This window comes from Hypanus sabinus, unplaced genomic scaffold (assembly GCF_030144855.1).
Source record: "Hypanus sabinus isolate sHypSab1 unplaced genomic scaffold, sHypSab1.hap1 scaffold_2153, whole genome shotgun sequence".
NCBI classification, from domain to species: Eukaryota; Metazoa; Chordata; class Chondrichthyes; order Myliobatiformes; family Dasyatidae; genus Hypanus; species Hypanus sabinus.
The window spans coordinates 14,773-41,494 of NW_026780260.1; the positions used below are offsets into that span (position 1 = coordinate 14,773).

At 52.2% G+C, this 26,722-nt stretch overlaps 1 protein-coding gene across 1 annotated transcript; it reads left to right on the top strand.

Moving 5' to 3' along the window:
- Window positions 1–345: 345 nt before the first annotated feature.
- On the top strand, window positions 346–26,077 carry LOC132387742 (ovostatin-like; the record flags this gene model as incomplete). The annotated part of the gene is made up of 5 exons (XM_059960101.1): window positions 346–395; window positions 1,103–1,123; window positions 10,925–11,090; window positions 24,684–24,769; window positions 25,972–26,077. Coding segments are annotated over exons 1-5 (397 nt in total), but the record flags the coding sequence as incomplete, so codon positions are not given.
- Window positions 26,078–26,722: the final 645 nt, after the last annotated feature.

The window sequence follows — 26,722 nt, forward strand, 5'->3', positions numbered from 1 at the left end:
AGCTTTTAAAAAGTTCTTAAATAGTTTACTAAAGTGCATCAAGTGGTAACTTAAGCTCAGTCCTAACCCCGGCACTTTAACATCTCTTGCCCCTGGTGGTTGAATTGTAGGGTAGTGCCCCTGCTCTCTTGCCTCCAAACTCCTGAGGGATTAACCTCAGGTCTCAGGAGGTGAAAGGTCGTTCGGTGTTTGACCCCCCGCCGCGCCGCTATCAGCGTTTGGGTGTATCAGAAGGGTGTTAGGGGAGTTATCGGGGATGTGACCTGCTGGGGAGGTCAGGGGATGGGGCGGGGGTGGTCATTCCCTCTGGGATCTCACCCTGCACTGCACCTTGTCTTCCAGTGCGTTTCCGTGTCGTCTCCCTGACCCAGGATTTCATGCCGGCTGACGAGCAGGTGAGGGGGTCCGTCCCGCGTTCTGCGCCTCTCCCGCCCCGCCCCCAGCACCGCCGACCTTCGCTCCCCCCTCCCTCCGACCCTCCCCACAACCGGGGCCCTGCTTGCCTGCACCAGCTCGGCGGGCCGGATGGCCTCTTGGGGGCCCCCCCCCCATTCCATCGCAGCCTTCTGCTCCCACCCTTCCTGCCCTCGCCCTCTTCCCCCTCTACTCCTCTTGCCCTCCCTCCATCTTTTCCTTCCCTCTTCACCTCATATCCCGCCCTCCTTCCTCTTCCTCTCCCTTTCCCTGTCACACACCTCAACCTCCATCTTTTTCCTTTCCCTCTTTCTCTCCCTCCATCCCTCCTGGGATGGGCCTCCCCCTCCCCCGACACATCTCGGTCTTGCCCCTCCTCCATTTCCTGCTCCACTTCCCCCTCCCTCCATCTACTGCCTCCCTCTGTCCCTCATTCCCCCTTGCCTGGCCCTCTATCTCTATCTTAGCCCATCCTTTGTCCTCTCCCTTCCCTCAGTCGCCACCCCCTCCATCTCTCCCCTTGCACCACCCTCCATGTCCCTGCCTCTCTCCTCCCTCTCCACCCCTTGTCCTTCCCTCCATCTCCCCACCTGCCTCCCTTCCCCCATATCCCTCCGTCTCCCCCTCCTTCAGCCTCCCCGCTTCCCGGAGCCCAGTACTAATGTGGCTTCTCCATCTCTCTCTGCAGTACCCGCTGATAACGCTCTGGGTGAGTCCCGTCGCCAGGATCCAGGCCTCAGCCTCGCCCTGCCCCAGGACAGGGGGTGACATCCATCTTCCTGGGCCCAGGAGTCCAAGGATAAGGCAGGGCCCTGGCTTAGGCCTGCGCTAGTGATCCAGCTGCTATCATACACGGACGCGGGGCCCAGGGGCTGTTCTGGGAGCTTGCGGCTGGATCAGGGCCTGAGTCAGGGTTTCAACATGGATAGAAAACTGGTTGGCAGATAGAAAGCAAAGGGTAGCAGTGAATGGGTGTTTCTCAGACTGGCTGGAGGTGACTAGTGGGGTACCACAGGGCTCTGTATTGGGACCACAGCTCTTTACGATTTATGTCAACGATTTAGATGAGGGCATTGAAAAGTATATCAGCAAGTTTGCTGACGATACTAAACTGGGTGGTAGTGTGACATGCGAAGAGGACGTTAGGAGAATACAGGGAGACTTGGATAGGCTGAGTGAGTGGGCAGATACTTGGCAGATGTCATTCAATGTGAATAAATGTGAAGTTATCCACTTTGGAAGCAGGAACAAGAGGGCAGAGTATTGTCTGAACGGTGTAGAGTTGGGTAAGGGAGAAATGCAAAGAGACCTAGGAGTCCTAGTTCACCAGTCAATGAAGGTGAATGAGCAAGTGCAACAGGCAGTGAAGAGGGCAAATGGAATGTTGGCCTTTGTTGCAAGGGGAATTGAGTACAAGAGCAAGGATGTTCTTTTGCATTTGTACAGGGCCCTGGTGAGACCACACCTGGAGTATTGTGTACAGTTTTGGTCTCCAGGTTTAAGGAAGGACATTCTGGCAATTGAGGAAGTGCAGCGTAGATTCACTAGGTTGATTCCTGGGATGGCAGGGCTGTCTTACGCAGAGAGATTGGAGAGATTGGGCTTGTACACGCTGGAATTGAGGAGACTGAGAGGGGATCTGATTGAAACGTTTAAGATAATTAAAGGATTTGATAGGATTGAGGCAGGAAATATGTTCCAGATGTTGGGAGAGTCCAGTACCAGAGGGCATGGATTGAGAATAAGAGGTCAGTTATTTAAAACAGAGTTGAGGAAGAGCTTCTTCTCCCAGAGAGTTGTGGAGGTGTGGAATGCACTGCCTCGGAAGACGGTGGAGGCCAATTCTCTGGATGCTTTCAAGAAGGAGCTAGATAGGTATCTGATGGATAGGGGAATCAAGGGATATGGGGACAAGGCAGGGACTGGGTATTGATAGTGAATGATCAGCCATGATCTCAGAATGGCGGTGCAGGCTTGAGGGGCCGAATGGTCTACTTCTGCACCTATTGTCTATTGTCTATTATGCTGGTGAATAGGACCACCAGCTAGAACATGCATGGACACTAGGCCCAGGGGCTGTTCTGGGAGCTCCAGTCTGAATTAGGGCCTGGTTGAGGCCTATGCTGATGAATCTAAACCCAGCCGTGATTATTTCCCAACCCTTGTGCCCAGGGACCATTCTGGGAGCTCAGGGATGGGGTGGGCCCCGGCTCAGGCCACTGCCAGTGATTCTCACCCCAACCCCATGTTCCCTTTAAGGTGCGCATGTGAAGACATGCTTTGCTACAGGCACACAAAGGGACTTTAAGCTGCGCAGGGAGGGTTGTCAGCCTCTACCTCGTTAGCACGTTGGGGAAATCGAATACAACCACGGATGAGCTCTTGTTGGGCTTCCAGCTGGGTCCTGGCGTTGATTATAACCAGCGTTTTGACGGTAAACCCTGCCACCTTCATCAGGGACGACGGCTGGGCATGTCCAATCCGGTGGTATTTACATCCTTCCTGATCGGCTTGTCCTCATCCGCTCAGCCTTCCGCTCTCCCAACCTGCTGGCAGCCGAATTCCGTTTCTCACTCGGACCTTCGTCTCTGTTAAGACCCTTTTCCCTCCAGTTTTACGTCAACGGTTCCCTCCACCACGCCGTCCCGACCTCCACCGGAGGCCCGTCAAGTCGAAAGCAGCGTGTTCTCCGGGTAACTCCACCTCCCGTGCTCCCTGTGGCGAGTTCCCGCTGCGCAGAAGACTGCGGTGGCTCCTGGGGCCGCCTGGCGAGGGAAACCGTTGAAAGGAAGCCAGAGGAAGAGACCTGTAACAAAGGCCAAGGTCTCGCTCGCTCTCTCTCTGAGTTAGAACTGGGACTCGATCGTGGGAGAGCGGAAACCTGATTGGATGAGGGCTAGCCAATCAGGAGGGAGGGATGAACGACGGGGGGGATCCGTGCCAGCGGATTGGACATGCCCGGGCATCGAGCCGGATGGAGAGGGCAGAGTTTGCCATTGGAACGATGGTTATAACCCTACCGACGAGGGCTCATTCGTCACGTATGCCGGGAAACCACTGGGATCATTTCCTTCTGCACCCAGTCACGTTTCCATTCCCAGTTTCTGGTGGGGACCATGCTAACTACGTGGAGTCGGCGACGTTTCGTCTGCAGATTTCAGAACTTGGTCTCCAGGGTTAAGGAAGGACACTCTGGCTGCAGAGGAAGTGCAGCGTAGATTCACCAGGTTAATTCCTGGGATGTCCGGACTGTCTTACCCAGAGAGGTTAGAGAGACTGGGCTTGTACACGCTGGGATTAAGGAGATTGAGAGGGGATCTGATTGCAACATATAAGATTATTAAGGGATCGGACAAGATAGAGGCAGGAAATATGTTCCAGATGCTGGGAGAGTCCAGTACCAGAGGGCATGGTTTGAGAATAAGGGGTAGGTCATTTAGGACAGAGTTAAGGAGAAACTTCTTCTCCCAGAGAGTTGTGGGGGTCTGGAATGCACTGCCTCGGAAGGCAGTGGAGGCCAATTCTCTGGATGTTTTCAAGAAGGAGCTGGATAGGTATCTGATGGATAAGGGAATCAAGGGATATGGGGACAAGGCAGGAACCGGGTATTGATAGTAGATGGTCAGCCATGATCTCAGAATGGCGGTGCAGGCTCAAAGGGCCGAATGGTCTACCTCTGCACCTATTGTCTATTGTCTATAGACCTGGCCTATCGATCCTGTCTTCATTGAAGAAGTTATTCAGTGCGCCCATGTTGTTGCCAAAACATTGCACATCACAAGATGGTTGCCATTACAAATCAGAGGGACCGTTCCCCAGCAGGGGTTTTGTTCTGACCTCTAGGCCCGGGGATAAACTCCCTCTGCCGCTTCTCAGCCCAGTTTTGCATCTTATCGGTGTCCCGCTGTAACCTCCGACGGCCCCCCACACTATCGACAACACCCCCCCCAATCTTTGTGTCATCAGCAAACTTACCAACCCATCCCTCCACTTCCTCGTCCAGGTCGTTTATACAAATCACGAAGAGTAAGGGTCCCAGAACAGATCCCTGAGGCACACCACTAGTCACCAACCTCCATGCAGAATATGACCTGTCTACAACCACTCTTTTGTCTTCTGTGGGCAAGCCAGTTCTGGATCCACAAAGCAATGTCCCCTTGGATCCCAGGCTTCCTAACTTTCTCAATAAGCCTTGCATGGGGTACCTTATCAAATGCCTTGCTGAAATCCATATACACTACATCTACTGCTCTTCCTTCATCAGTGTGTTTAGTCACATCCTCAAAAACTTCAATCAGGCTCGTAAGGCACAACCTGCCTTTGACAAAGCCATACCGACTATTCCTAATCATATTATACCTCTCCAAATGTTCATAAATCCTGCCTCTCAGGATCTTCTCCATCAACTTACCAACCACTGAAGTAAGACTCACGGTCTATGATTTCCTGGGCTATCTCTACTCCCTTTCTTGAATAAGGGAACAACATTCGCAACCCTCCAATCCTCCGGAACCTCTCCCGTCCCCACTGATGATGCAAAGATCATCGCCAGAGGCTCAGCAATCTCCTCCCTCACCTCCCACAGCAGCCTGGGGTACATCCCGTCCGATCCCTGTGACTTATCCAACTTGATGCTTTCCAAAAGCTCCAGCACATCCTCTTCCTTAATATCTACATGCTCAAGCTTTTCAGTCCGCTGTAAGTCATCCCTACAATCGCCAAGATCCTTTTCCGTAGTGAACACTGAAGCAAAGTATTCATTAAGTACGTCTGCTATCTCCTCTGGTTCCATACACACTTCTCCACTGTCACACTTGACTGGTCCTATTCTCTCATGTCTTATCCTCTTGCTCTTCACATACTTGTAGAATGCTTTGGGGTTTTCCTTAATCCTGCTCGCCAAGGCCTTCTCATGGCCCCTTCTGGCTCTCTTAATTTAAACTCCTTCCTGTTAATAATCTTCTGGATCTCTATCATTACCTAGTTGTTTTTTTTTTGAAACCTTTCGTAAGCTTTTCTGTTCTCCTTGACTAGATTTACAACAGCCTTTCTGTAACACAGTTCCTGTGCCCGACCATCCTTTCCCTGTCTCATTGGAACGTACCCATGCAGAACCCCACGCAAACACATCCGGAATATTGGCCATATTTCTGCCGTGCTTTTCCCTGAGAATGTCTGTTCTCAATTTCCCCTTACTCCAAGTAAACGTTTCCCTAACTTGTCTGTTCCTATCCCTCTCCAATGCTGTGGTAAAGGAGATAGAATTGTGATCACTATCTGCAGATTGCCCTCCCACTGAGAGACCCAACACCTGACCAGGTTTGTTTCCCAATACCAGATCGAGTACAGCCTCTTCTCATGTAGGCTTATCTACATATTGAGTCAAGAAACCTTCCTGAACACACCCAACAAACTCCACCCCATCTAAACCCCTTGCTCTGCGGAGATGCCAATTAATACTTGGGAAATTAAAATCTCCCACCACAACAATCCTGTTATTATTACACCGTTCCAGAATCTGTCTCCCTATCTGCTCTTCGATGTGCCTGTTACTGTTGGGCGGCCTATAAAAAACACCCAGTAGGGTTATTGACCCCTTCCTGTTCCTAACTTCCACCCACGGAGACTCCGTAGACTTCCTCCTTTCCTGCAGCCCTGACGCTGTCCCTGATCAACAGTGCCACACCCCCACCTCTTTTGCCTCCCTCCCTGACCTTTCTGAAACATCTAAAACCCGGCAATTGAAGTAACCATTCCTGTCCCTGGGCCGTCCGAGTCTCTGTCATGGCCACCGCATCACATCTCCAAGTACTGATCCACGCTCTGAGCCCATCCACCTTGTTCACAACACGCCTCGCGTTAAAATGGACAAATCTCAAGCCTTTGGTCTGTGCGCGTCCCTCCTCTATCGCCTGCCCGTCCTCCCTCTAGTACAGGGTCAGTTGACCTTGTGGGAGGGGGGTGGGCAAGAGGGACATGCAGGGTGGGGGCTGGGGAAGCTGTCAGAGAGAAAGGCATTCTGGGACATGCTGATGTCTACTTCAGACACGTGGGCCTAGAAATGCAGATCAAATTCGGGATTAGTCTGCGTACAGTCCAGGAATAATTTGACCACGATGTGGGAGTAATCACGGCCGGATCTGGGAATAATCCAGGATATATATATATATATAGAACAGATCCCAGCCAAGTCCGCGACCTATTATGATCAAACCCAGGACGAATCCGAGATCATTCCGGGACAAGTCCAGGCCAAATCTGGGTCAAGTTAGGCCAGAATCTTTTCTCTTGTACAAACGGGGAGGGAGCTCTGTGGGAGTGAGAGAGGTTGGGAAAGAGAGTGGAAGAGGGGAAAAGAGAGTGGAAGAGGGCTGGTGGGGGAGAGAGGGAGAGAGCTAAGATGGATGGGAAGGAAGAGATGGAGGGAGGGTGGAGAGAGACGTAGAGGGGAAAGGGTTCAAGAGAATGGGGAGAGAGAGAGAGAGAGCTCGGAGGAAAGAGAGGAGAGAGAGATACAGAGACAGGCACACTGAGAGAAAGAGGGAAGAAACAGCTGGCGAAAGAGAGAAGAGAAAGCAGAGAGAGAGAGAGAGAGCTGGGGGAAAAGAGAGAGACAGGCGGATGGTGGAGAGGGAGCTGGGGGAAAGAGAAAGAGAGATGGATGGATGGGGGAGGGAGAGAGGGGTTGGGGGAGAGAAAGACCTGCAACTGGGGAGAAGGAGAGAGTGAGAGAGACCGATCGAGCTGGGAGAGAAGAGAGGAGGGAGAAGGAGAGATAGATAGTCCGATACTTTATTCATCCCAGGGGAAGTTATGGTGTCACAGTAGCATTACCAGAGCACAGATATACAAACATTAGGAGAGAAGTAAGAAAGGATATGCGGTAAGTTACCTCAGACAGTCTAGCGGGGGTGGGGGTGAAGGGGATCACAGATCCTAATGGCTGAGGGTGAGTATGGCCCCATGTCGCTCTCTTTGGAGCAGTACAAGTCAAGTCACTTTTATTGGCGTTTCGACCATAACTGCCGGCACAGTACACAGTAAAAACGAGACGACGTTTTTCAGGACCATGGTGTTACATGACACGGTACAAAAACTAGACTGAACTATGTAAAAACAACACAGAGAAAGCTACACTAGACTACAGACCTACCCAGGACTGCATACAGAGCACAGAACAGAGCAGGCATTACAATAAATAATAGACAGGACAATAGGGCAGTAAGGTGTCAGTCCAGGCTCTGAGTATTGAGGAGTCTGATGGCTTGGGGGAAGAAACTGTTACACAGTCTGGTCGTGAGAGCCCGAATGCTTCAGAGCCTTTTCCCAGACGGCAGGAGGGAGAAGAGTTTGTGTGAGGGGCGCGTGGGGTCCTTCATAATGCTGATTGCTTTGCGGATGCAGCGAGTCGTGTAAATGTCCGTGACGGCGGGAAGAGAGACCCCGGTGATCTTCTCAGCTGACCTCACTATCCGCTGCAGGGTCTTGCGATCCGAGACGGTGCAATTCCCGAACCAGGCAGTGATGCAGCTGCTCAGGATGCTCTCGATACAACCCCTGCAGAATGTGATGAGGATGGGGGGGTGTGGTGGGAGACGGACTTTCCTCAGCCTTCGCAGAAAGTAGAGACGCTGCTGGGCTTTCTTTGCTGTGGAGCTGGTGTCGAGGGACCGGGTGAGATTCTCCGTCAGGCGAACACCAAGGAATTTGGTGATCGCAGTACAGTTCTCTTAGTCAGGTTGGAGGTGTTGTGGATAGTGTGGAGGGCTGTCAGAGGTTACAACGGGACATTGATAGGATGCAAAACTGGGCTGAGAAGTGGCAGATGGAGTTCGACCCAGAGAAGTGAGAGGTGGTTCATTTTGTTCGGTCAAATATGATGGCAGAATGTGGTATTAATGGTCAGACTCTTGTCAGTGTGGAGGATCAGAGGGATCCTGGGGTCCGAGTCCATAGGACGCTCAAAGCAGCTGCGCAGGTTGACTCTGTGGTTAAGAAGGCGGACGGTGTGTTGGCCTTCATCGATCGTGGGATTGAGTTTAGGAGCCGAGTGGTAATGTTACAGCTCTATAGGACCCTGGTCAGACCCCACTTGGAGTACTGTGCTCAGTTCTGGTCGCCTCACTACAGGAAGGACGTGGAAACCATAGAAAGGGTGCGGAGGAGATTTACAAGGATGTTGCCTGGATTGAGTTTAGGAGCCGAGGGGTAATGTTACAGCTCTATAGGACCCTGGTCAGACCCCACTTGGAGTACTGTGCTCAGTTCTGGTCGCCTCACTACAGGAAGGACGTGGAAACCATAGAAAGGGTGCGGAGGAGATTTACAAGGATGTTGCCTGGATTGAGTTTAGGAGCCGAGAGGTAATGTTACAGCTCTATAGGACCCTGGTCAGACCCCACTTGGAGTACTGTGCTCAGTTCTGGTCGCCTCACTACAGGAAGGACGTGGAAACCATAGAAAGGGTGCGGAGGAGATTTACAAGGATGTTGCCTGGATTGGGGAGCGTGCCCTGTGAGAATAGGTTGAGTGAACTCGGCCTTTTCTCCTCGGAGCGACGGAGGGTGAGAGGTGACCCGATAGAGGGGTACGAGATGAGGAGGGGCATTGATGGTGTGGATAGTCAGAGGCTTTTCCCCAGGGCTGAAATGGTTGCCACAAGAGGACACAGGTTTAAGGTCCTGGGGAGCAGGTACAGAGGGGATGTCAGGGGTGAGTTTTTCACTCAGAGAGTGGTGAGTGTGTGGAATGGGCTGCCGGCGACGGTGGTTTTGAGGGGATACGAGAGGGTCTTTTAAGAGACTCCTGGACAGGTACATGGAGCTGAGGAAAATAGAGGGCTACAGGTTGGGAAATTCGAGGCATTTTCCGCAGGAGGTCGGCGCAACATTGCGGGCCGAAGGGCCTGTAACGAGCTGCGGATGTTTACGTACATTCAGTGACTAAACACACTCCTCTGTCCAGCCAAGGTGGCACGCAGAGGGTGAGAAACGCAAGGTGAATGAGTAGTCAAGTCACTTTTATTGGCGTTCTGACCATAACTGCCGGCACAGTACACAGTAAAAACGAGACGACAGTTTTCAACACAGGAAAAAGCTACACTAGACTACAGACCAACTGCAAGAGCTGGGCGTTAATGCTCCCTTGCCAAGACAAGTCAAGTCACTTTTATTGTTGTTCTGACCATAACTGCCGGCACAGTACACAGTAAAAACGAGACGACAGTTTTCAACACAGGAAAAAGCTACACTAGACTACAGACCAACTGCAAGAGCTGGGCGTTAATGCTCCCTTGCCAAGACAAGTCAAGTCACTTTTATTGTTGTTCTGACCATAACTGCCGGCACAGTACACAGTAAAAACGAGACAACAGTTTTCAACACAGGAAAAAGCTACACTAGACTACAGACCAACTGCAAGAGCTGGGCGTTAATGCTCCCTTGCCAAGACAAGTCAAGTCACTTTTATTGTTGTTCTGACCATAACTGCCGGCACAGTACACAGTAAAAACGAGACAACAGTTTTCAACACAGGAAAAAGCTACACTAGACTACAGACCAACTGCAAGAGCTGGGCGTTAATGCTCCCTTGCCAAGACAAGTCAAGTCACTTTTATTGGCGTTCTGACCATAACTGCCGGCACAGTACACAGTAAAAACGAGACGACGTTTTTCAACACAGGAAAAAGCTACACTAGACTACAGACCAACTGCAAGAGCTGGGCGTTAATGCTCCCTTGCCAAGACAAGTCAAGTCACTTTTATTGGCGTTTCGACCATAACTGCCGGCACAGTACACAGTAAAAACGAGACGACGTTTTTCAACACAGGAAAAAGCTACACTAGACTACAGACCAACTGCAAGAGCTGGGCGTTAATGCTCCCTTGCCAAGACAAGTCAAGTCACTTTTATTGTCGTTTCGACCATAACTGCCGGCACAGTACACAGTAAAAACGAGACAACGTTTTTCAGGACTGTGGTGTTACATGACACAGTACAAAAACTAGACTGAACTACGTAAAAACAACACAGAGAAAGCTACACTAGACTACAGACCTACCCAGGACTGCATACAGAGTACAGAACAGAGCAGGCATTACAATAAATAATAAACAGGACAATAGGGCAGAAAGGTGTCAGTCCAGGCTCTGGGTATTGAGGAGTCTGACGGCTTGGGGGAAGGAACTGTTACACAGTCTGGTCGTGAGAGCCCGAAGGAAGAGGATTAGAGAGAAGGGAGAGAGGATTAGAGAGGGTATTCGAGAGAGGGATTGGAGAGAGAGGATTAGAGAGTGAGGATTGGGGAGAGAGGGTTAGAGAGAGGATTCCAGAGAGGGATTAGAGAGAGAGGATTAGAGAGAGAGGATTAGAGAGTGAGGATTGGGGAGAGAGGGTTAGAGAGAGGATTCCAGAGAGGGATTAGAGAGAGAGGATTAGAGAGTGAGGATTGGGGAGAGAGGGTTCGAGAGAGACTGTGAGTGACGAGCTGTGATATCCCTTCCCCCCCCAGGACCCTCAGCAGAACCGGATTGGGCAGTGGACGAACGTGGCGCACCAGCAGGGGATCGTGGACCTGACCTACGAGCTGAACCCGGAGCCCCCGATGGGAACGTACAAGATTGAGGTGACCACGTCGAAAGGGAAGGAATTCCACCTCTTCGAGGTCGATGAATATGGTGAGTAAAACGCCAGGGGAAACCGACTCTGCCTCCACCCCCCCCACCCCCACCAGTCGTTCCCGCTCCGACTCCCACCACCCCAGCATCCTGGAAGTTGGGGGAGCTCACTAAACACGGCTGGCCACGGGGACTACCCGCTCAGGACGCCCACCACCCGAGGGAGAGGTCCCGCCGTGCAGGGGCACCACGTGCCATCCCCCGTCCCAGGGGTCGGTCGACGGCCACAATGAGGCCTGTCTCAGGTAGGCCGATCGACCCCTGCATAACCTCCGACCTGATGGCCTGAACATCGGTTTCTGGTAATCTCTCCCCCACTCTCCCTCCTTCCCATTCCCTCTCACCTCTTCTCCACTCCTCGTCATCCTTTCTCCCATGGAACACTCTCCACTTCAGTCAGTTCCCTCCTCCTCCCATCTATCACCTCCCCCAACTTCATTCCCCTCCTCCTCCGATCTTTCCCCTTCCACCTGCCACTCCTTCCCCTCTCTCCACTCGTTCCGGATTCTCGTTGGACCCTCCAGCTTTTGTGATCCAGTAATTCTTCAGAACAAGAGGACCCACACCACCAGGTTCAGGGACAGTTATCACCCCACAACCATCAGGAAGGAGGTACAGGAGCCTCAGGACCCACACCACCAGGTCCAGGGACAGTTATCACCCCTCAACCATCAGGAAGGAGGTACAGGAGCCTCAAGACCCACACCACCAGGTTCAGGGACAGTTATCACCCCTCAACCATCAGGAAGGAGGTACAGGAGCCTCAGGACACACACCACCAGGTTCAGGGACAGTTATCACCCCTCAACCATCAGGAAGGAGGTACAGGAGCCTCAGGACACACACCACCAGGTTCAGGGACAGTTATCACCCCTCAACCATCAGGAAGGAGGTACAGGAGCCTCAGGACCCACACCACCAGGTTCAGGGACAGTTATCACCCCTCAACCATCAGGAAGGAGGTACAGGAGACTCAGGACCCACACCACCAGGTTCAGGGACAGTTATCACCCCTCAACCATCAGGAAGGAGGTACAGGAGCCTCAGGACACACACCACCAGGTTCAGGGACAGTTATCACCCCTCAACCATCAGGAAGGAGGTACAGGAGCCTCAGGGCCCACACCACCAGGTCCAGGGACAGTTATCAACCCTCAACCATCAGGAAGGAGGTACAGGAGCCTCAGGACCCACACCACCAGGTCCAGGGACAGTTATTACCCCTCAACCATCAGGAAGGAGGTACAGGAGCCTCAGGGCCCACACCACCAGGTCCAGGGACAGTTATTACCCCTCAACCATCAGGAAGGAGGTACAGGAGCCTCAGGACACACACCACCAGGTTCAGGGACAGTTATCACCCCTCAACCATCAGGAAGGAGGTACAGGAGCCTCAGGACCCACACCACCAAGTTCAGGGACACTTATCACCCCTCAACCATCAGGAAGGAGGTACAGGAGCCTCAGGACCCACACCACCAGGTCCAGGGACGGTTATTACCCCTCAACCATCAGGAAGGAGGTACAGGAGCCTCAGGACCCACACCACCAGGTTCAGGGACAGTTATCACCCCTCAACCATCAGGAAGGAGGTACAGGAGCCTCAGTACCCACACCACCAGGTTCAGGTACAGTTATCACCCCTCAACCATCAGGAAGGAGGTACAGGAGCCTCAGGACCCACACCACCAGGTCCAGGGACAGTTATTACCCCTCAACCATCAGGAAGGAGGTACAGGAGCCTCTGGACCCACACCAACAGGTTCAGGGACAGTTATCACCCCTCGAACATCAGGAAGGAGGTACAGGAGCCTCAGGGCCCACACCACCAGGTTCAGGGACAGTTATCACCCCTCAACCATCAGGAAGGAGGTACAGGAGCCTCAGGGCCCACACCACCAGGTTCAGGGACAGTTATCACCCCTCAACCATCAGGAAGGAGGTACAGGAGCCTCAGGACCCACACCACCAGGTTCAGGGACAGTTATTACCCCTCAACCATCAGGAAGGAGGTACAGGAGCCTCAGGACCCACACCACCAGGTTCAGGGACAGTTATCACTCCTCAACCATCAGGCTCCTGAACCAGAGGAGATAACTTCACTCAGCTTGTCCTGTCCCATCACTGAAATGTTCCCACAATCTATGGACTCCCCACCTCAAGTTCTCAATATTTATTTATGGTTGTTATTTGTTGCTGTTTTGAATTTGCAATCTGGTTGAATGCCCGTCCTATTTTGCGTGACCCTTCGTTGAGCTCAAAGTTCAAATTGATCACCAGATACATGTTCCTGCAGAAATAGAATAAAAACCGTAGTCGAGCCAACGAGAGACCGCGGGAATTTGGTGGGAATTTGGCGGTCAGGTGAACGACCAGTGGACTAGCTTGTCCACTTTGTCGTGTTGTCGGAACGCCTGGCTGTTGGAGTTACTGCCCTGTCCCCGTCAGCCTGAAGCAGTCCGGCCGGTCTCCTCCCTCACTGACCCGGCGTTTTCACCCGCACTGGACGCTGGCTGTTCGAGTTACTGCCCTCTCCCCGTCAGCCTGAAGCAGTCGGGCCGGTCTCCTCCCTCACTGACCCGGCGTTTTCGCCCGCACTGGACACTGGCTGTTCGAGTTACTGCCCTCTCCCCGTCAGCCTGAAGCAGTCGGGCCGGTCTCCTCCCTCACTGACCCGGTGTTTTCACCCGCACTGGATGCTGGCTGTTCGAGTTACTGCCCTCTCCCCGTCAGCCTGAAGCAGTCGGGCCGGTCTCCTCCCTCACTGACCCGGCGTTTTCGTCCGCACTGGACGCTGGCTGTTCGAGTTACTGCCCTCTCCCCGTCGGCCTGAAGCAGTCCGGCCGGTCTCCTCCCTCACTGACCCGGCGTTTTCGTCCGCACTGGACGCTGGCTGTTCGAGTTACTGCCCTCTCCCCGTCAGCCTGAAGCAGTCGGGCCGGTCTCCTCCCTCACTGACCCGGCGTTTTCGTCCGCACTGGACGCTGGCTGTTCGAGTTACTGCCCTCTCCCCGTCGGCCTGAAGCAGTCCGGCCGGTCTCCTCCCTCACTGACCCGGCGTTTTCGTCCGCACTGGACGCTGGCTGTTCGAGTTACTGCCCTCTCCCCGTCGGCCTGAACCAGTCCGGCCGGTCTCCTCCCTCACTGACCCGGCGTTTTCGTCCGCACTGGACGCTGGCTGTTCGAGTTACTGCCCTCTCCCCGTCGGCCTGAACCAGTCCGGCCGGTCTCCTCCCTCACTGACCCGGCGTTTTCGCCCGCACTGGACACTGGCTGTTCGAGTTACTGCCCTCTCCCCGTCGGCCTGAAGCAGTCCGGCCGGTCTCCTCCCTCACTGACCCGGCGTTTTCGCCCGCACTGGACGCTGGCTGTTCGAGTTACTGCCCTCTCCCCGTCAGCCTGAACCAGTCCGGCCGGTCTCCTCCCTCACTGACCCGGCGTTTTCGCCCAATGCTCTCTGAACGCTTCCCGCACGGCTCTCTGTAAACTCTCGAGGCTGCTTGTGTGTGAAAGTCCCAGGAGGTCAGCAGATCAGGGTATTCTAGAGCCCTTCCATCGTCTTTTGCCCTCTCCTATCAACCTCCACCCTCCTCCAGCCCGGTATCTCTTTCAGCCATCAACTTCCCATCTCCTCGGTTGACCTCTCTCCCATCTCCCGCTCTGTGCTATCATCTGCCGGCTTGTACAACCGTAGAACATCCCAGCGCAGAAACAGGCCTTTCGGCCCCTCTGGGCCGTGCCAGACCATTTCTCTGCCTAGTCCCACTGACCCGCACCTGGCCCACATCCCTCCATACCCCTCTCGTCCATCTACACGTCCGAGTTTTTCTCAGATGTTAAAAGTGAGTCCGCATTCACCACTTCATCTGGCAGCTCATTCCACACTCCCAACACTCTCTGTGTGAAGAAGCCCCCCCCCCCCAATGTTCCCTTTAAACTTTTCCCCCTTCACCCTTAACCCATGTCCTCTGGTTTTTTTCTCCCCTGGCCTCGGTGGAAAAAGCCTGTTTGCATTCACTCTCTCTATACCCATCATAATTTTATACCCCTCTATCAAATCTCCCCTCATTCTCCTACGCTCCAGGGAATAAAGTCCTAACCTATTCACCCTTTCTCTGTAACTCAGTTTCTCAAGTCCCGGCAACATCCTGGTAAACCTTCTCTGCACTCTTTCAACCTTATTAATAACCTTCCTGTAATCCGGTGACCAAAACTGCACACAATACTCCAAATTCCAACTCTTATACTCAATACTCTGCACTCTTTCAACCTTATTAATATCCTTCCTGTAATCCGGTGACCAAAACTGCCCACAATACTCCAAATTCCAACTCTTATACTCAATACTCTGCACCCTTTCAACCTTATTAATATCCTTCCTGTAATCTGGTGACCAAAACTGCCCACAATACTCCAAATTCCAACTCTTATACTCAATACTCTGCACCCTTTCAACCTTATTAATATCCTTCCTGTAATCCGGTGACCAAAACTGCCCACAATACTCCAAATTCCAACTCTTATACTCAATACTCTGCACTCTTTCAACCTTATTAATAACCCTCCTGTAATCCGGTGACCAAAACTGCCCACAATACTCCAAATTCCAACTCTTATACTCAATACTCTGCACTCTTTCAACCTTATTAATATCCTTCCTGTAATCCGGTGACCAAAACTGCCCACAATACTCCAAATTCCAACTCTTATACTCAATACTCTGCACTCTTTCAACCTTATTAATATCCTTCCTGTAATCCGGTGACCAAAACTGCCCACAATACTCCAAATTCCAACTCTTATACTCAATACTCTGCACTCTTTCAACCTTATTAATATCCTTCCTGTAATCCGGTGACCAAAACTGCCCACAATACTCCAAATTCCAACTCTTACACTCAATACTCTGCACTCTTTCAACCTTATTAATATCCTTCCTGTAATCCGGTGACCAAAACTGCCCACAATACTCCAAATTCCAACTCTTACACTCAATACTCTGCACTCTTTCAACCTTATTAATATCCTTCCTGTAATCCGGTGACCAAAACTGCCCACAATACTCCAAATTCGGCCTCACCAATGCCTTGTACAACCTCACCATAACATTCCAACTCTTATACTCAAATCAATATGTTTTAATATTTATTTATATGTATATATAGATTACAAATTATATATTTTTGCGTATATTTCTATTCTGAGATCCTTAGACCGTTCCATCTGGCACCCAAAGTCACCCAGATCACATTCAATAGACAATAGACAATAGGTGCAGAGGTAGACCATTAGGGTACATGGACGAGAGGGGTTTGGAGGGATGTGGGCCAGGTGCGGGTCAGTGGGACTAGGCAGAGAAATGGTCCGGCACGGCCAAGAGGCCTGTTTCTGTGCTGTGATGTTCTACGGTCCCAAGTTCATCCCCCTGGGGCAGGAGGCATTTCCACTGCTACGAGAATCGCCCCTTGTATTAATGAGGCACAGAGAGAATCTGTATTTATCAGAGGGTAACTTTTATTGTTTTAAATGTAAAGCGCGGAGGTTCACGAGCTGTCTACCTACTGGAATCGCTGACCCTCCACCAACAGGCAATGAAGACAATAGACAATAGGTGCAGAAGTAGACCATTCGGCCCTTCGAGCCTGCACCGCCATTTTGAGATCATGGCTGATCATCTGCTATCAATACCCGGTTCCTGCCTTGTCCCCATATCCCTTGATTCCCCTATCCATAAGATACCTATCTAGCTCCTTCTTGAAAGCATCCAGAGAATTGGCCTCCACCGTTTTCCGAGGCAGTGCATTCCACAACTCTCTGGGAGAAGAAGTTCTTCCTCAACTCTGTTTTAAATAACTGACCTCTTATTCTCAATCCATGCCCTCTGGTACTGGACTCTCCCAGCATCTGGAACATATTTCCTGCCTCTATCTTGTCCAATCCCTTAATAATCTTATATGTTGCAATCAGATCCCCTCTCAATCTCCTTAATTCCAGCGTGTACAAGCCCAGTCTCTCTAACCTCTCTGCGTAAGACAGTCCGGACATCCCAGGAATTAACCTGGTGAATCTACGCTGCACTTCCTCTACAGCCGGGATGTCCTTCCTTAACCCTGGAGACCAAAACTGTACACAATACTCCAGGTGTGGTCTCACCAGGGCCCTGTACAAATGCAAAAGAACATCCTTGCTCTTGTATTCAATTCCCTTTGTAATAAAGGCCAACATTCCATTTGCCCTCTTCACTGCCTGTTGCACTTGCTCATTCACCTTCATTGACTGGTGAACTAGGACTCCTAGGTCTCTTTGCATTTCTCCCTTACCTAACTCGACACCGTTCAGACAATACTCTGCCCTCTTGTTCCTGCTTCCAAAGTGGATAACTTCACATTTATTCACATTGAATGACATCTGCCAAGTATCTGCCCACTCACCCAGCCTATCCAAGTCTCCCTGTATTCTCCTAACGTCCTCTTCGCATGTCACACTGCCACCCAGTTTAGTATCGTCAGCAAACTTGCTGATATACTTTTCAATGCCCTCATCTAAATCGTTGACATAAATCGTAAAGAGCTGTGGTCCCAATACAGAGCCCTGTGGTACCCCACTAGTCACCTCCAGCCAGTCTGAGAAACACCCATTCACTGCTACCCTTTGCTTTCTATCTGCCAACCAGCTTTCTATGCATGTTGAAACCCTGCCCCCAATGCCATGAGCTCTGATTTTACTCACCAATCTCCTATGTGGCACCTTATCGAATGCCTTCTGAAAATCTAGGTACACAACATCTACTGGCCTACCCTCATCTAACATCCTTGTTACACCCTCAAAAAACTCCAACAGATTAGTCAAGCATGATTTGCCCTTGATAGTGTGGATGTGGAGAGGATGTTTCCTATAGTGGGGGGAGTCTAGGACCAGAGGACACAGATAGAGTGGATGTGGAGAGGATGTTTCCTATAGTGGGGGAGTCTAGGACAAGAGGACACTGATAGAGTGGATGTGGAGAGGATGATTCCTGTTGTGGGGGAGTCTAGGACCAGAGGACACAAATAGAGTGGATGTGGAGAGGATGTTTCCTATAGTGGGGGAGTCTAGGACCAGAGGACACAGATAGAGTGGATGTGGAGAGGATGATTCCTGTAGTGGGGGAGTCTAGGACCAGAGGACACAGATAGAGTGGACGTGGAGAGGATGTTTCCTATAGTGGGGGAGTCTAGGACCAGAGGACACAGATAGAGTGGATGTGGAGAGGATGTTTCCTATAGTGAGGGAGTCTAGGACCAGAGGACACAGATAGAGTGGATGTGGAGAGGTTGTTTCCTATAGTGGGGGAGTCTAGGACCAGAAGACACAGATAGAGTGGATGTGGAGAGGTTGTTTCCTATAGTGGGGGAGTCTAGGACCAGAAGACACAGATAGAGTGGATTTGGAGAGGATGTTTCCTATCATGGGGGAGTCTAGGACCAGAGGACACAGATAGAGTGGATGTGGAGAGGATGTTTCCTGTAGTGGGGAGTCTAGGACCAGAGGACACAGATAGAGTGGATGTGGAGAGGATGTTTCCTGTAGTGGGGAGTCTAGGACCAGAGGACACAGATATAGTGGATGTGAAGAGGATGTTTCCTATAATGGGGGAGTCTAGGTCCAGAGGACACAGATAGAGTGGATGTGGAGAGGATGTTTCCTGTAGTGGGGAGTCTAGGACCAGAGGACACAGATAGAGTGGATGTGGAGAGGATGTTTCCTATCATGGGGGAGTCTAGGACCAGAGGACACAGATAGAGTGGATGTGGAGAGGATGTTTCCTATAATGGGGGAGTCTAGGACCAGAGGACACAGATAGAGTGGATGTGGAGAGGATGTTTCCTATAGTGGGGGAGTCTAGGACCAGAGGACACAGATAGAGTGGATATGGAGAGGATGTTTCCTATCATGGGGGAGTCTAGGACCAGAGGACACAGATAGAGTGGATGTGGAGAGGATGTTTCCTATCATGGGGGAGTCTAGGACCAGAGGACACAGATAGAGTGGATGTGGAGAGGATGTTTCCTATAATGGGGGAGGCTAGGACCAGAGGACACAAATAGAGTGGATGTGGAGAGGATGTTTCCTATAATGGGGGAGTCTAGGACCAGAGGACACAGATAGAGTGGATGTGGAGAGGATGTTTCCTATAGTGGGGGAGTCTAGGACCAGAGGACACAGATAGAGTGGATATGGAGAGGATGTTTCCTATCATGGGGGAGTCCAGGACCAGAGGACACAGATAGAGTGGATGTGGAGAGGATGTTTCCTATCATGGGGGAGTCTAGGACCAGAGGACACAGATAGAGTGGATGTGGAGAGGATGTTTCCTATAATGGGGGAGTCTAGGACCAGAGGACACAAATAGAGTGGATGTGGAGAGGATGTTTCCTATAATGGGGGAGTCTAGGACCAGAGGACACAGATAGAGTGGATGTGGAGAGGATGTTTCCTGTAGTGGGGAGTCTAGGACCAGAGGACACAGATAGAGTGGATGTGGAGAGGATGTTTCCTATAATGGGGGAGTCTAGGACCAGAGGACACAAATAGAGTGGATGTGGAGAGGATGTTTCCTATAATGGGGGAGTCTAGGACCAGAGGACACAAATAGAGTGGATGTGGAGAGGATGTTTCCTATAATGGGGGAGTCTAGGACCAGAGATAGATCCCTGCTCCTGTACTCTATTCCTTAGAAATGAATGCCAAAATCTCAATTGCCTTCTTCACCACCGACTCTTAACCTTTGCATCTCTGTGTTTTGAATTCTCTCCCCGTCTAAATATTCTCTGGAAGGTAGGGAGGCTGAGTCAGCGAGCGGCCCGGTGGCAACTTTTAAAACTCTGCGCAGGACCCATCACGTTCTGCCCGTCCTATCAGAGGACGGGTGTGGTGGGGCGGGGGAGGTTGCTTTAGAGAGGGTGCAGAACACGCTGCCTAGAGAGAACGTGTAAAAGGAAGCATACGTACAGGAAAGATGGAAATAAAGTTGACAGAGTACACGGAAAGTTTACGAGGATGTTGGTGGGACTGGAGGACCAGACTTTAACCATATCACAATTCCAGCACGGAAGCAGGCTATCTTGGCCCTTCTAGTCCGTGCCGAACGCTTACTCTCACCTCGTCCCACTGGCCCATATAACCATATCACAATTACAGCACGGAAAACAGGCCATCTCGGCCCTTCTAGTCCGTGCCGAACGTTTACTCTCACCTAGTCCCACTGGCCCATATAACCATATCACAATTACACACGGAAACAGGCCGTCTCGGCCCTCCTAGTCCGTGTCGAACACTGACTCTCACCTAGTCCCACTGGCCCATATAACCATATCACAATTACAGCACGGAAACAGGCTGTCTCGGCCCTTCTAGACCGTGTCGAACACTGACTCTCACCTAGGTCCCACTGGCCCATATAACCATATCACAATTACACTCGGAAACAGGCCATCTCGGCCCTTCTAGTCCGTGCCGAACGCTGACTCTCACCTAGTCCCACTGGCCCAGATAACCATATCACAATTACAGCACTGAAACAGGCCGTCTCGGTCCTAGTCCGTGCCAAACGCTTACTCTCACCTAGTCCCCACTGGCCCATATAACCATATCACAATTACAGCCGAAACAGGCCATCTCGGCCCTTCTAGTCCGTGCCGAACGCTTACTCTCTCCTAGTCCCACTGGCCCATATAAACATATCACAATTACACACGGAAACAGGCCATCTCGGCCCTTCTAGACCGTGCCGAACGCTGACTCTCACCTAGTCCCACTGGCCCATATAACCATATCACAATTACAGCCCGGAAACAGGCCATCTCGGCCCTTCTACGTCCGTTGCCGAACGCTTACTCTCTCCTAGTCCCACTGACCCATATAAACATATCACAATTACACACGGAAACAGGCCATCTCGGCCCTTCTAGACCGTGCCGAACGCTGACTCTCACCTAGTCCCACTGGCCCATATAACCATATCACAATTACAGCACGGAAACAGCCATCTCGGCCCTTCTAGTCCGTGCCGAACGCTGACTCTCACCTAGTCCCACTGGCCCAGATAACCATATCACAATTACAGCCGGAAACAGGCCATCTCGGCCCTTCTAGTCCGTGCCGAACGCTTACTCTCTCCTAGTCCCACTGGCCCATATAAACATATCACAATTACACACGGAAACAGGCCATCTCGGCCCTTCTAGACCGTGCCGAACGCTGACTCTCACCTAGTCCCACTGGCCCATATAACCATATCACAATTACAGCACGGAAACAGGCCATCTCGGCCCTTCTAGTCCGTGCCGAACGCTTACTCTCTCCTAGTCCCACTGACCCATATAAACATATCACAATTACACACGGAAACAGGCCGTCTCGGCCCTTCTAGTCCGTGCCGAACGCTTACTCTCACCTAGTCCCACTGACCCATATAAACATATCACAATTACACACGGAAACAGGCCATCTTGGCCCTTCTAGTCCGTGCCGAACGCTGACTCTCACCTAGTCCCACTGGCCCATATAACCATATCACAATTCACACACGGAAACAGGGCCATCTCGGCCCTTCTAGTCCGTGCCGAACGCTGACTCTCACCTAGTCCACTGGCCCAGATAACCATATCACAATTACAGCACGGAAACAGGCCGTCTCGGTCCTGGTCCGTGCCGAACGCTTACTCTCACCTAGTCCCACTGGCCCATATAACCATATCACAATTACAGCCCGGAAACAGGCCATCTTGGCCCTTCTAGTCCGTGCCGAACGCTTACTCTCTCCTAGTCCCACTGGCCCATATAACCATATCACAATTACACACGAAACAGGCCATCTCGGCCCTTCTAGTCCGTGCCGAACGCTGACTCTCACCTAGTCCCACTGGCCCATATAACCATATCACAATTACACATGGAAACAGGCCATCTCGGCCCTTCTAGTCCGTGCCGAACGCTGACTCTCACCTAGTCCCACTGGCCCATATAACCATATCACAATTACACACGGAAACAGGCCATCTCGGCCCTTCTAGTCCGTGCCGAACGCTGACTCTCACCTAGTCCCACTGGCCCATATAACCATATCACAATTACACATGGAAACAGGCCATCCTCGGCCCTTCTAGTCCGTGCCGAACGCTGACTCTCACCTAGTCCCACTGGCCATATAACCATATCACAATTACACACGGAAACAGGCCATCTCGGCCCTTCTAGTCCGTGCCGAACGCTGACTCTCACCTAGTCCCACTGGCCCATATAACCATATCACAATTACACACGGAAACAGGCCATCTCGGCCCTTCTAGTCCGTGCTGAACGCTTACTCTCACCTAGTTCCACTGGCCCATATAACCATATCACCATTACACACGGAAACAGGCCATCTCGGCCCTTCTAGTCCGTGCCGAACGCTTACTCTCACCTAGTCCCACTGGCCCATATAACCATATCACAATTACACACGGAAACAGGCCATCTCGGCCCTTCTAGTCCGTGCCGAATGCTTACTCTGACCTAGTCCCACCGACCCGCACTCAGCCCATAACCCTCCATTCCTTACCTGTCCATATACCTATCCAATTTTACTTTAAATGACAATACCGAACCTGCCTCTACCACTTCTACTGGAAGCTCGTTTCCACACAGCTACCACTCTCTGAGTGAAGAAATTCCCCCTCGTGTTACCCCTAAACTTTTGCCCCCTATCTCTCAATTCATGTCCTCTTGTTCGAATCTCCCCTACTCTCAATGGAAAAAGCCTATCCACATCAACTCTATCCATCCCCCTCATAATTTTAAATACCTCTATCCAGTCCCCCTCAACCTTCTACGCTCCAAAGAATAAAGACCTAACTTGTTCAACCTTTCCCTGTAACTTAGGTGCTGAAACCCAGGTAACATTCTAGTAAATCTCCTCTGTCACTCTCTCTAATTTTGTTGACATCTTTCCTATAATTCGGTGACCAGAATTGAACACAATACTCCAAATTCGGCCTCACCGATGCCTTATACAATTTTAACATTACATCCCAACTCCTATACTCAATGCCCTGATTTATAAAGGCCAGCATACCAAAAGCTTTCTTCACCACCCTATCCACATGAGATTCCACCTTCAGGAACTATGCACCATTATTCCTAGATCACTCTGTTCCTCTGCATTCCTCAATGCCCCACCATTTACCATGTCTGTCCTGTTGGATTATTCCCCACCAAAATGCAGCACCTCACACTGATCAGCATGAAAGGAAATCTGTTAGGGCTGCATTCCCTGGAACGTACAAGATTGAGAGGAGCTTTGAAAGGGGCCACACAAAGTTACAAGGGGTACAGTTCGGGTAAATGCAAGCAGTGTTTTTCTGCTGAGGTTGGGTGGGAGCAGAGCTACAGGTCATGGGTTAAGGGTGAAAGGGTGCAGGGTAACCCGAGAGGGACCGTCTTCGATCAGAGGGGGTGAGGGTGCAGAAAGGCAGGACAAGGCAGAATACCGTGCTGGGGTGTCAGGGGTGTCAGGGGTGGACAGGACAAGCCCCTTCGCCGGGGCTCCTGTACCTCCTTCCTGATGTTTGAGGGGTGATAACCGTACCTGAACCTGGTGGTGTGGGGTCCTGAGGCTCCTGTACCCCCCTTCCTGATGGTTGTGGGGTGATAACTGTCCCTGAACCTGGTGGTGTGGGTCCAGAGGCTCCTGTACCTCCTTCCTGATGGTTGAGGGGTGATAACTGTCCCTGAACCTGGTGGTGTGGGTCCTGAGGCTCCTGTACCTCTTTCCTGATAGTTGAGGGGTAATAACTGTCCCTGAACCTGGTGGTATGGGTCCTGAGGCTCCTGTACCTGCTTCCTGATGGTTGAGGGGTGATAACTGTCCCTGAAACCCGGTGGTGTGGGTCCTGAGGCTCTGTACCTCCTTCCTGATGGTTGAGGGGTAATAACTGTCCCTGAACCTGGTGGTGTGGGTCCTGAGGCTCCTGTACCTCCTTCCTGATGGTTGAGGGGTGATAACTGTCCCTGAACCTGGTGGTGTGGGTCCTGAGGCTCCTGTACCTGCTTCCTGATGGTTGAGGGGTGATAACTGTCCCTGAACCTGGTGGTGTGGGTCCAGAGGCTCCTGTACCTCCTTCCTGATGGTTGAGGGGTGATAACTGTCCCTGAAACTGGTGGTGTGGGTCCTGAGGCTCCTGTACCTCCTTCCTGATGGTTGAGGGGTGATAACTGTCCCTGAACCTGGTGATGTGTGTCCTGAGGCTCCTGTACCTCCTCCTGATTGTTGAGGGGTAATAACTGTCCTGAGCCTGGTGGTGTGGGTCCTGAGGCTCCTGTACATCCTTCCTGATGGTTGAGGGGTAATAACTGTTCCTGTACCTGGTTGTGTGGCTCCTGAGGCTCCTGTACATCCTTCCTGATGGTTGAGGGGTAATAACTAGTTCCTAGTACCTGGTTGTGTGGCTCCTGAGGCTCCTGTACCTCCTTCCTGATGGCAGCAGTGAGCATGTGGGGGCCGGAGTAGGATGGGGTCGGTGTGGGACAGACAATAAGAGAGATGATTGACATTCTCCCTGTGTCCTGCAGTGCTGCCCAAATTCGAAGTGACGCTACAATTTCCAGATTTGATCACGATCATCGACAAAATCCATCAACGTCAAAGTGTGCGGGAGGTAAGCGGAACCAGTGTCTGACCCCGGGAGTGTGTGATGGGACGGTGTGGAGGGAGATTCACTCTGTGTCTGACCCCGGGTGTGTGTGATCGGACGGTGTGGAGGGAGATTCACTCTGTGTCTGACCCCGGGAGTGTGTGATGGGACGGTGGGGAGGGAGATTCACTCTGTGTCTGACCCGGGAGGTGTGTGATGGGACGGTGTGGAGGGAGATTCACTCTGTGTCTGACCCCGGGTGTGTGTGATCGGGATGGTGTGGAGGGAGATTCACTCTGTGTCTGACCCCGGGAGTGTGTGATGGGACGGTGGGGAGGGAGATTCACTCTGTGTCTGACCCCGGGAGTGTGTGATGGGACGGTGTGGAGGGAGATTCACTCTGTGTCTGACCCCCGGGAGTGTGTGGAGGGAGTTTCACTCTGTGTCTGACCCCGGGAGTGTGTGATGGGACGGTGTGGAGGGAGATTCACTCTGTGTCTGACCCCGGGAGTGTGTGATGGGACGGTGTGGAGGGAGATTAACTCTGTGTCTGACCCCGGAGTGTGTGATGAGACGGAGTGGAGGGAGATTCCTCTGTGTCTGACCCCGGGAGTGTGTGATGGGACGGTGTGGAGGGAGATTCACTCAGTTTCTGACCCCGGGAGTGTGTGATGGGACGGTGTGGAGGGTGATTCATTCTGTGTCTGGCCCCAGGTGTGTGTGATGGGACGGTGTGCAGGGAGATTCACTCTGTGTCTGACCCCGGGAGTGTGTGATGGGACGGTGTGGAGGAGATTCACTCTGTGTCTGACCCCGGGAGTGTGTGATGGGACGGTGTGGAGGGAGATTCACTCTGTGTCTGACCCCGGGAGTGTGTGATGGGACGGTGAGGAGGGAGATTCACTTCTGTGTCTGACCCCGGGAGTGTGTGATGGGACGGTGAGGAGGGAGATTCACTCTGTGTCTGACCCCGGGAGTGTGTGAATGGACGGTGTGGAGGGCGATTCACTCTGTGTCTGACCCCGGGAGAGTGTGATGGGACGGTGTGGAGGGAGATTCACTCTGTGTCTGACCCCGGGAGTGTGTGATGGGACGGTGTGGAGGGAGATTCACTCTGTGTCTGACCCGGGAGTGTGTGATGGGACGGTGTGGAGGGAGATTCACTCTGTGTCCGACCCCGGATTGGTGTGATGGGATGTAATGTGATTGGGGTCTCTCTCTCTCAGGTACACTTATGGGAAACCCATGCGGGGCGAGGTGAACGGCACTGTCTGCTTGAAGCGATATTACTCTGCCCCGGATCCGGACTTATGTCACCATGTTGTGGGCAAGGTCAGTCCCGGAGGTGCCCAGGCTGTGGCGTCCCGGGGGGCTGTGTGAAAAGATGGGACCAAGGAGACAGAAGGTCGGAAAGTGTCCCGTGTGCCACGCATCAGCGCGGGCGGGTTTCTCCGTCCCGACAACGTGCGTCTCATCTTCCCGTGCTCGTCCATGGGCCGTCTGCCCCCCCCCCCCCACTCTCACCCCGTCAGCGCACATCAAACCCTCCTTCGTACGTCAAAAGACACGCAAGCAATGTCGCCACTGGGTCCCTCCCTCGACCGCGGAGGACGGCCGCCGTTGATCGCTGGGCCTGCGAAGCGATCACCGCTGCCAGTCTCTGCCCGGGTCGATTGTCTCTTTTCACCCCTCATCTGCACCCCGAGGGAGCAAATATGCAGCCCCCCCCCCGCGCGAGTTAACCTCTTGCACCCCCCTCGGGTACTGGAATAACCACAGGATGCCCACGTGGGGAGTATTATCAAACTGCACAAACCTCACACGTATCACACACCACTTGCTCTTTCCCTCTCCCCCTCTTACTTGCTCCTCTCTCTCTCACTCCCTCCCTTTTCCTGGCTTCCCTCTCCCTCTCCCTCTCACCCTTCCTCCCTCCCTCTCCCTCTGTCCTCTCTCTCTCACCAACCCTCTTTTCCT